Source organism: Equus asinus, chromosome 17 (genome assembly GCF_041296235.1).
Source record: "Equus asinus isolate D_3611 breed Donkey chromosome 17, EquAss-T2T_v2, whole genome shotgun sequence".
Lineage (NCBI taxonomy): Eukaryota > Metazoa > Chordata > Mammalia > Perissodactyla > Equidae > Equus > Equus asinus.
This window is the reverse complement of record NC_091806.1, coordinates 38,977,147-38,987,669: the sequence shown is the minus strand read 5'-3', so window position 1 is coordinate 38,987,669 and position 10,523 is coordinate 38,977,147. Positions and strand designations below refer to the sequence as shown.

The window sequence follows — 10,523 nt, the reverse complement described above, 5'->3', positions numbered from 1 at the left end:
ATAATAATAGTACTTACCAGAATGAGCTCAGAGTTAGAAGTCAATATATCTAACCTGTTTCCCATAATTGCGATGGAAGAGAAACACACAAATGATGTGGCACTGCCCGCCAGCTATGCTCATCGAGAGCACTCAGCGAAATTTGGAGCTTTTATAGAATCTGTGTCTCCTGATGCTGGAAAAACCTGGGATGGTCCAGGGAATCCGACATCAGAACAAGATCTTCAGATACAGCTGGCTACCTCCTGGTGACCTCCCTCCCACCTATCCCTCTCCTCCACAATTCTCAATCAGCTTCCACTCCACTGCATCCACTGAATAAATCCCCCAGAGGATCCATTGGCTTGGTAAGCGTCTTGGTAAGCATTTTATTTTAAGAAGACAAGCTTTCTAAGTCATTCACCCACTCGTGTGAATTTTCCAAGATTGCTTCGCTCCATTGCAGCTGATTCAGTCATGTTTTAAGCATGGGGCTCCTGGGAGAGTCAGACCCAGCTGGGATCTCAAAGGTGGAGGCTTCCAGGCACCTAAAAGTGTGGGAGAGGAGCAGTAGGAAGAGAAGGGGTGCAAAAGTGAGGGGCACAGATTCCAAAGACAAATCTGGCCTCTTTCAAGTGTGCTTCCTCCAAGAAAGGAAGGCATCATTCTTCCACTTGCTTCACTCCCTCCTCTTCCTCTGTACTGCACACATCACTATCCTGAGTCTCAGCTCCATTGCCATGAGCACAATATATTATGCAAGAGCATAATAAGGCCCGTAGGCTAGTTAGACAACCAACAACCCACAAAATGATATTTCTTTAGGGAAATGTGTCCTGATCCCTAACCACTGACCTACAAATGTGGTCCGTGTTAGCAGCTTCAGGAACATGGCCCATCGCTAAGTGGGGTTGGTTCTCCAAGAATCCCAGCCATCTGTCCCAGTGGGAGAAATCGGGGTACATTGAACTCCTTTGACATCTGTTCAATGTTAAGTGCACATTACAACAATTTTGTCAAGATATTCTGCTTGTCAAGTTTCCATGCATGCCCTTTTCGTTGTTTGAGAAACAAGCCACCACTCCATGGCTCGCTCTATGCAGGTTCATCCTAATCGTGGGATGTGGTTACAGTGGAAAACTGCCCAAATGGAAACTTCTCAGAACATGGCACAGGGGCAGGGACAATCGTATCAGGAAGCTTTGTGTTTGGGGCTAGGATAATGGATGACGTTTGGAGGCTGATAAGGCAGGTTTCCCGAGGACTTGTGCTATATATAAGGAGCAGCTCTTGCCTCTGCTGTACGCCTTCCACCCATCTTCCCTTCTCTGGAGACTTGGGACCCAGGAAGAACCATGAAGTGGCTGCTGCTGCTCAGCTTGGTGGCACTCTCTGAGTGCCTTATCTACAAGTGAGTCTGGGGGACAAAAGGCATGAAGAACAGCTTCCAAGGGGCTGCTTCCCTTCACTGCCTGTCACCCTGTCTTCCTCTCCTCCCCAAGTTTTCTTCTTCCTTTCTTCCTTCATACAACTCCTCACTCTCTTCCACTGTGTTGAGTCTCTTTTCTTGTTTCTCTCTGTCCTTCTGGGGAAACAGCCCCGCAGACATGCTTAACAGACCTGGCCCTCAAGTCCAGCCTGCGTTTCGTACCCAGCTCCATCACTGGGCCAGGCGACTTTGGGGAACCACTGAACCTCTCTTCATTTGTGGAGAAAAAATGGGAGCATCTCCTCTCTTGACTTCCTTCCTTCTGCCTCTCTGGAATCAGCCTCCTTGACCTTCCCTGCCTTCCACAGCACCCCATGAGCAGACTCTTCCCCCAATTACACTTCCTCCTCCAACCATCCTGTTTGCAAACGCTCTGCCACAGGGTTCCGCTTGTCAAAAAGAAGTCCTTGAGGCAGAACCTGCGTGAGAATGGCCTGCTGGCCGACTTCCTCAAGCAGCATCCCCGCAACCCAGCCAGCAAGTACTTCCCCAAGGAGGCAGCCACCTTGGCAGACACAGAGGGCCTGGAGAACTACATGGATGTGAGTGCAGGGCCATGCAGGGCGGTGGGGCCTGGCACTGAGGACTTGGCCTGGAGGAAAGAGGGGTTCCCAGGGGTCTTGGAAGGTGGAGCAGTGCTCTAAGCCCTGAGGCAGTGACCCAGGTGTCTGATCCTTGGATCTCAGAGGCACAGGAAAAGTCACATCAGAGATGTTGCTCTCATTCTTTTGTTCATTCATTCATTCATTCATTCGGTGTTTATGTATGCAGAGCACCTCCTTATGTGCCCAGGATTGTACTGGACCTGGGGGAAGCAGCAGGATAGAAAACCAGGCACAGCCCCTGCCCTCATGAGGCTCACAGTCTAGTAGGGAGAGACAATCATCATTGAGCCTAACCATCAGTGAAAAGTACAAACAGACCAAGGGCTATGCAGTATAGGTGACAATGTGAGAGGCTGGCAGGTAGCAGGCAAGGACACCTCCCCTGGTCAATGAAGGAGAAGGGGAGGTCAGAGAGGGCAAGAGATTGTCCCCAAGAGCGGGATGGCTTGTGCCTGACCCTGGGACAGCAGAGAGCAGAGTGCATTTGAGGAAAGGAGCTAGTGTTCATTGAGAGCAGAGAGGGAGGGAGGCGCAGAGTGAGGACTGTGGGGTTGGTGGCTAGAGCCAGACCAGAATCTCTGATGAGGGCATGTGTCCTCATGGCCACTGAATCTTCTTAACCAGGAGGGTTGACATGATCAGTGTGGAGTTTCAGGATGATCTCTCATTGTTCTATTTAGAGAGCAATGGCAATGGCCTGCCCTTCTGTAGATATTGTGTCTCTCCTGTGTGAGGCACAGGGCCAACGATAGGAAGGAATGTTGCCTGTGGTTATGACCTCAGCCTGTGAAATCTGCCAGACCTGGTGCAAATCTGAGCTAAATGGTTCTGAGCCATGCGACATTGGACAAGTCATTTAAATTCTCTGATCAAGCCTCAGTTCCTTCATCAGTGAAACAGCCATGAATATGTACCACTAGACGGTTGTTGCAAGTAATTAACACGATAATGTTTCTTTGGAGGCTTAGCACAGCACCTGGGTCTTGGTAAGAGCTTGGTAAAGTCAGCCCATTTATTCAGTTAACAAATATTTATGAAGCATCTACTATGTGGCAGAGGCTCTGTGCATGGAGCTGAGAAAACAGTGATGAAGAAACAAAGTTGCTAGAGTTTTACTCCAGAGGAGAAGGCAAATAGGTGACAAATAAATAGTATGCAAGATAACGTCACATAATGACATTTGATGAAAAGAAAAGCTAATTAATTAGAGTAATGGGAAGAAGAAGAATGGGGGAAGGGCAAACTTAGATGAAGTTGTCAGGGAGGGCCTCTTGGTGGAGGTGATGTGTGACTAGAGCTCTGAATGATTGAGCAGAAGGAGCAGACCAAGGAAAGATCCAGAAGAAACATTTTCCTAGCACAGGAATAGCAAGGGCAAGTCCCTGGGATGGGAATGAGCTTGTCATCAACAAAGAAGAGCCAGACCAGTGTGGCTAGAACTTCCAGCGAGGGAAACAGGGCTGCCACTAAGAATAAAAATCCTGACCACGCCCTTCCTCAAAACACGCTGTACACACCTCGATTTAGGAACAAGACATCTCCAGGGGTTTCCAGCTTTAGAGAACTTCTTTATCTCCTGACCAACCATTTACTGAATGCACCTTTGAGCATTTACTCTGCTGGGTGCTATAAGGTTACCTACTGTCCTCTGAGATGGTGTGTCCTCTAGGATGGGATGACTAAGACATTCAGGAGGAGAGCTGAAGAGGAGACAGCAGATTCTTATTAGGTGTTGATTGTGCTTTGAAGAGACAGTCAGAGGGAAACAGGGATGGAATCAGGGAAGACATCAAGGAGGAGGGGAGGTCAGGCGGGGCCTTGAAGGATGGCTGCATTTGACAGGGAGAGAAAGGCAAGGAGAGCAGTGAGGGTGGGGAGCTGAGGAGAAGCCCCACAAGGCCCTGCTCCCTGGCGGGGGTCCCAGGATGGGGAGTGACCTGTGCTGTCTCCACCCCACAGGAGGAGTACTTCGGCACCATCAGCATCGGAACTCCCGCTCAGGAGTTCACTGTCATCTTTGACACCGGCTCCTCCAACCTGTGGGTGCCCTCGGTCTACTGCTCCAGTCTTGCCTGCTGTGAGTGCCTGGCCCTGCCCGGGGACCCCAGCACCCACTGACCTGGGAGCCCTGAATGCTCAGGGGCTTCAAATAATTGCGATTTCCAGCCTGTTGGAGTCCCTCTGGAATTCTCTATCAGGCATTTCCCGAGCACCTATATTCCCAGCAAGGACTCAGGTGCCCTGGGGACAGAGGGTGAATCACACATGGTCCCTGCCCCCAAGGGATTCAGTCCAATGGCAGAGAGCAGCTCTCCTGAACAAGCACAGCTCAGGGGAGTAAGGGGGGACCAAAGTGAGAGGGAGATTAGGAAAAAGTGACTCAAAAGCATGACAGCTGAATCATGAACTCACTTTAAAAAAAAAACCATCTGTTCACTAACAAAAGAGAGTTTGTCATTGGGATTCACGGACAGTGTTTCAAGTTCCTTCCTCTTCCAGCATGTTACCTGACTTTTGATTCAGAGGAGGAGCTCTTGGAATCCTCCCCTTCATAACTTGAACCGAAGCATTGTAACACTGTGACCGTGACATTTTAGCTGTGTCATGGGCTGTTCACAGTGCACTGTGAAGGGGCTCCTGCCATGGGCAGCCGTGGACCTGCTCTGCTCAGTGTTTGCCTGGGGTCCTTGGGAGGACCGCGGAGTTGGCTGGGGACCTTCCACCAGGCAGATGGTCCCACTTAGTCCAACCAGGCAGGAATGGAACCTGGAGATGTTTGGGCTCCAACATCTGGGGAAAGGGCACCTTTGTCCTCCAAAGCCCCACCCCAAACCAAGGCAGCCCCCCCAGAAAGACATCACTGGCCCCGATTCTTGCTTAGGTTTTGAGGTTGATGATGTCACTTCTTGTACTCCCAGCCGACCACAACCGCTTCAACCCTGAGGATTCCTCTACCTACGAGGCCACCAGTGAGTCGGTCTCCATCACCTACGGCACCGGCAGCATGACAGGCGTCCTCGGATACGATACTGTCAGGGTGAGCACCTGCTGCCCCAATGACTCATCCTGCCCAGTCCAAGGACCAGCTTTGGGGGACCGTGGAGGCCACAGTGCACCCCCATAATCAGCTCATTCAAGCAATACGGGCTTCAGTATCGCTACAGTAACCTGATTTGAGGAGGGGGATGCAGAAGTGGCAAAGACGTCACAGACATTTCTAGGTGGGACAGTAGTGGGTAAGGGGGTGGGATGCCTGGAGCCATAAGCCAACCTCAGCCCATCCAAGCTGAGTGCTATCGATTGTGGGAGAGAAGATAGGAAAAGGCTCCATTCTCCTTTAGCACCTCCTCCTCTTTCTCCTCCCCCCACCTTCAGCACCCCCTCTAGTCACGGAAGCTTCAAAAGCACCTCCCCTTCCAGGGTGGGGCAGGGGGCAAGGGCTCTGATTTGCCTGGGGTCTGATTTGCATCCGAATATCTGGAACACACAGCAACTCACAGACCCCATCTGTTCTGCAGCAAATTCTCACACCAAGTTGCAGACTGTGTCCATCTGGAGATCAGCTGCAAAGGTTACTTCCAGCAGAATAACAAACATTCCCAGAGACCATCCCTCTCCCCTCCTTCCATCCTGATGCCCCGGAAGCCAAATCCTACATGGGATGAACGAGGGATGCTTTGTGCCCAGGGCTGGCCCCCTGCAGTGCTCAGTCAACACAAGCTGGTTGTGAACATCTTGGTTCCCCCCACTCAGGTTGGAGGCATCGAGGACACCAACCAGATCTTTGGCCTGAGCGAGTCGGAGCCCAGCTCCTTCCTGTACTACGCTCCCTTTGACGGCATCCTGGGTCTTGCCTACCCCAGCATCTCCGCCTCCGGGGCCACTCCCGTCTTTGACAACATATGGGACCAGGGTCTGGTTTCCCAAGACCTCTTCTCTGTCTACCTGAGCTCGTAAGTCCAGCAGTGAGGTCATGGTCACCTGGCCCAGAAGAGGGCACTGGGTGGGAAAAGAGAGTCTCAGCCAGCATGGGATTGGAAGGGTCAAATCCTAAGGCTTGAGAACTGTACCTTTGGAGAGAATGGGGCCAAATCTCTCTCTGATGAACCGTCTTCATTCATCTCATTTACCAGCTGAGTCTTTGTTATCCTGACTGACACAAGTCAAATGTCAGCCATTTTCCCTCCTGCCCCAGTCCCCTCATCGTTGGCCCAAAAAGACCACGATTTAAAATGAGTACACTAAAGAGAGGGGCCAAAATTCCAAAGCAATGAAAAGAATATTTGATGGGGATTTATATCTTAAACAATGGAACATCCAAGTGACTAACGCAAGTTTAGGTCATTTGTTAACAAGATCTAGGTTCCAGTTGTGACAATGAGTTAATCCTAAGAATGAATAAAGAATAAACCAGTTTGGTTTTGGTTGAGTCGAGGTTATACAGGAATATCTGAGGGTGTCATCAGTTTCCCGAGACTCTCAGCTTTCCTCTGACGCTCTCATCCTTCTCTTTTGAAGCCATTGTCGTTGTTGATATGTTTCTTTAGCTGTTCCGTCTTCTACTGTAAACTCGTTGTGTCACGTTGTACTTACCATCAGATGTTTACAGGAAAGTTGATGTGGGGTGAGGTGAGTGGGGACTGTCATATCTGTGACCTGTCCTTGATGATTAATTTCTTATTATCACAAATATTTGCTTCCCTATAAAACCTGAAGCTGCAGAGATTCAGATAATGAATATTGTGGTAACAAGTAGGAAACTTACAACAGGAGTAATTTACAACAGGAGGGCCCTATTATCCTGTTGGCCCCTTAACAGTCACGTCGGCTCCTAGACATCCTCCGCCTTTACGGGAACTTAGATACTTCTTGGGGGCCATCTGATCTCCCCAACGAGATCAGGGTGTCTCAGTCTCAGTGCTATGGACATTTTGGACATATGATTCCTTGTTGTTCGGGGCTGTCCTGTGCATTGTGGGATCTTTAGCAGCCTGCCTGGACTCTACGTACTAGACAGCAGTGGCACTTCTGACCCCAACCTAATCATGAAAATCAAAAATGTCCCCAGATATTGGCAAATGTCCCCTGGGGGCAAAAGTGCCCCTGGCTGAGAACCAGGCATCTATGCTATCAAGTCCTTAAGACCAAACACTGTCACACATTCATCTCTCTTGAGGTCCCCAGGGCAACGAGAGTGAGGATGTGGTAGAAACCACACGCTCTGGCACCAGAAAGTCCTGGGTTCTAATCTTGGTTCTGGCACCCCCTGACTGTGGGACCTTGAGCAAGTCATCCCATTTCTCTGAGCCTGAGCTTCCTCCCTGTAAAGGGGACAGAATAATAAATGTCACCACTATATGTGCCTTGGTGTGAGGATTAAAGGAACCCTGTCCGTCACACTCAGCATGGCTCCTGCCACAGGCAAGAGCCCAATCAAGGGTAACTCTTAGGATGCACACAGCAGATGTTCAGATGAAAGAATGAATTCCTGTCTTTCTCCCACTTTCAACAGCGATGATGAGAGTGGCAGCGTGGTGATGTTCGGTGGCATCGATTCCTCTTACTATTCTGGAAGTCTGAACTGGGTGCCTGTTTCTGAAGAGGCTTACTGGCAGATCACCGTGGACAGGTGAGATCACATCGCCTTGGATGGGCACTAGCCTGATAGACCCCAGATCTCATTTCTCTATGGACTAATAGTTAACTGAGCTTTCAGAATCTCCCTGGAACAGCCAGGATAGGAAAATGTGCACCAGGAGTAGAGGGTGGAAGTTGTCCAAGGCAGAGAAATCCAAGAAAATCATCTGACTTGAGAAGCAGAGCTGTCTGGGACCCCAGATGCTCTGCAAGGATGAGCAGCCACTTTCCTTCTGCTCACAGAGACAGGACATCAGCGTCCCTGGGGAGAGGTGGAGGACCCACCAGTCCACACATCTTGGCATTTAGGGGACCTGTCACCTGGCACATGCTCCTCCCATTCTAGGAAAAATGTCACTTTCAGTCTAGGGACAGGGCAAAATGCCAGAGAAGTCGTTTGAACCCATTCCATCCCCATTCCACTTATGGGCCCGCCCCTCATGCGTGCAGCCTCGTTCCCCCACTGTTCCTCCCCTGACTGACCTGCTAGGGTTACTCCAGGTTTGCCCAGGTGTCAGTAGTTTCCTGGGACTCAAGACTTTCAGTTCTAAAACTAGGAGAGTCCTGGGCAAACTGGGACACTGGGTCCACTCACGTCTGCCCCAGCCGTGCAAAAACTTCCTGAGTTCCTGTCACTCCTGTCCCTGCTCCTCTTGTCTCATCCTTCGTTTCATGCCTCCCCCTCTGTCTGGGACGTCCTCCTCCAGCTCTTCACCTCCTTGGCCACCTCGGGCTGTGTGATTCCCTGAGAAGCCCTTCTAGGTTGCTCCTCACCCTGGCTTGTGTTTCTGTTCCCCTGTCCTGTGCCCCGCTCATGCGGCTCTTCCTTGGTCTAACTTATCTTTCTAGCTAGACTGTGAGCTCCCTGCAGCCAAAAACTGTGAGGCTGCCTCGTTTGGCATTTCATCTCCCAGGCCTAGCACAGAGTAGGCATCAGTAAAGATTTGTTGAGTAAATGAATGCATGAATGAATGAGGGTGTGAAGGAGAGAAGCTGACATTTCATGTATTGGCCAATGGTTGGGCGGGAAGGACCCTCTGGGGTGACTTGGTTCCTCCCTGGAGAAATGACTCCCTGGGGGCTCAGCTGAAAGACCCTTACTTGCATCTCGCTTTCAGCATCACCATGAATGGAGAGTCCATCGCTTGCAGCGGGGGCTGCCAGGCCATTGTTGACACCGGCACCTCTCTGCTGGCTGGCCCAACTTCTGGCATTGACAACATCCAGAGCTACATCGGAGCCAGTGAGGACTCCTCTGGCGAGGTAGGCAGGACTTCACTGCCCCATTGTAGACCAAGGCGGTGGGACCGCCATGCAGAAGGAAGGCAATCCCTTCCAACCCTTGCTCTTTCCAGGCGGTGATCAGCTGCTCATCCATCTACAGCCTGCCTGACATCGTCTTCACCATCAATGGTGTTGAGTTCCCTCTGAGTCCCAGTGCCTACATCCTAGAGGTAAGTGGGCTCCGTGTCTCCCACCTACACGCACCTCCATAGAATCTGGCCACATACTCCCCATTGGCACTAGGGAAAGTGCAGTTCTACGAGCTGAAGCTGACGTATGCTCTGGACAGCCATCCCAGAAGAAGAATACGTTCAAAATCAATGCGTGAATGAGAATTTGGAAAGAGCATTCAAAGGGGAAAAGGCAGGCAAACAGTGATGGCATGGAAAGAGGATTTCTAGTTGGACCCCTGAGTCCACACTCTGGATCTCAATTACTAGCCCATTGATTCTGAGTCACTTGCAACCTCTCTCAGCCACAGTTTCCTCATCTGATCTACGGCTTTCCCCACACTCAGAATGTGGTTAGGGTAGTCAAGTGATATTGACCACATCAACGCTACAAAGGGTTGGGCAAATGGCGATCCTAACTTCCATGGGGTCATGGCTTATGACACCCCCACTATCTCTACCAAGTGACACATCTTTTCCAAATGAGCCACAGGCCAACTTCTTCTTCCTATGATAACGCAGGTGGAATATTCGTTTTGCCCAGTGGGTCCATGTTAGTCAACAAGAAGGACTGATGCCCAGCCACAGCCTGAGGGATGTTGATAAATTAGTAGGGGATGAGGCCTGGCTGGTGGGGTGGGATGCAAAGCTTCCTAAGAGCTTCTAATGTGCAGCCGAGGTTGTGGACCAGTGACCGAGTGAATGAAAAGAACTGATAGCTCACCTCTGGAAGGGATTAGAATAATCAGAAAAGGCTGTATCACCAGGGCTCCCAAAATCCTCCCAACAACTGAGTTCCCCTAAACCCTCTAGCTCCAATGTGGGCTTCAGGGTTTGTGCATCTGCCAGAGATACTGGAATATGTCTAGTCATCCCTGGAACCAAGTGTAGTGAACAGTTCATACACGTGGACCCCAGGCTAAGAGGAGCCGAGTCCCCACACACGAGGCAGGAAGCTCCTCCGTGCACGTGCCTTGTAGTGGACTATGGTCCTTGATGCTGATCCCCAAGCACCTGTCACCACTTAGTCTGTTTCCTATCTCTGGTTTTATCCTCCTTTTCTGCAGGAGGATGACAGCTGCATCAGCGGCTTTGAAGGCATGGACCTGGACACCAGCAGCGGAGAGCTCTGGATCCTGGGTGACGTCTTCATCCGCCAGTACTTTACCGTCTTCGACAGAGCCAACAACCAGATCGGCCTGGCTCCTGTGGCCTAAGCCTGAGTCTATCCGGCCACTTTACTGGAAGATCTGGCCTCAGTTCGCCCCTCTCCTAGATGTGCATAATTCTCCTGATTGTTCTTCCTGTGGGATCGTGGAGGTGGAATCTTGGCCCTGTTCCCTCTCATTCCAGTAGCAT

At 50.7% G+C, this 10,523-nt stretch overlaps 1 protein-coding gene across 1 annotated transcript; it reads left to right on the top strand.

Moving 5' to 3' along the window:
- The first annotated feature begins 1,283 nt into the window (after positions 1-1,283).
- LOC106847592 (pepsin A-like) lies at positions 1,284-10,523 on the top strand. The gene is made up of 9 exons (XM_070487257.1): positions 1,284-1,390; positions 1,851-2,010; positions 4,033-4,150; positions 4,992-5,110; positions 5,827-6,026; positions 7,586-7,702; positions 8,829-8,973; positions 9,066-9,164; positions 10,232-10,523. The coding sequence occupies exons 1-9, from the start codon at positions 1,335-1,337 to the stop codon at positions 10,379-10,381; spliced, it is 1,164 nt and encodes a 387-aa protein (XP_070343358.1). The 5' UTR covers positions 1,284-1,334; the 3' UTR covers positions 10,382-10,523.

What these genes read in the sequence shown, in the direction of transcription:
- LOC106847592 (XM_070487257.1), top strand. Translation starts at nt 1,335, where the DNA reads ATGAAGTGGCTGCTGCTGCTCAGCTTGGTGGCACTCTCTGAGTGCCTT. An exon ending in GCCTGGAGAACTACATGGAT is followed by an intron (nt 2,011 to 4,032) that starts GTGAGTGCAGGG and finishes TCCACCCCACAG; the next exon opens with GAGGAGTACTTCGGCACCAT. An exon ending in GTGAGGACTCCTCTGGCGAG is followed by an intron (nt 8,974 to 9,065) that starts GTAGGCAGGACT and finishes TGCTCTTTCCAG; the next exon opens with GCGGTGATCAGCTGCTCATC.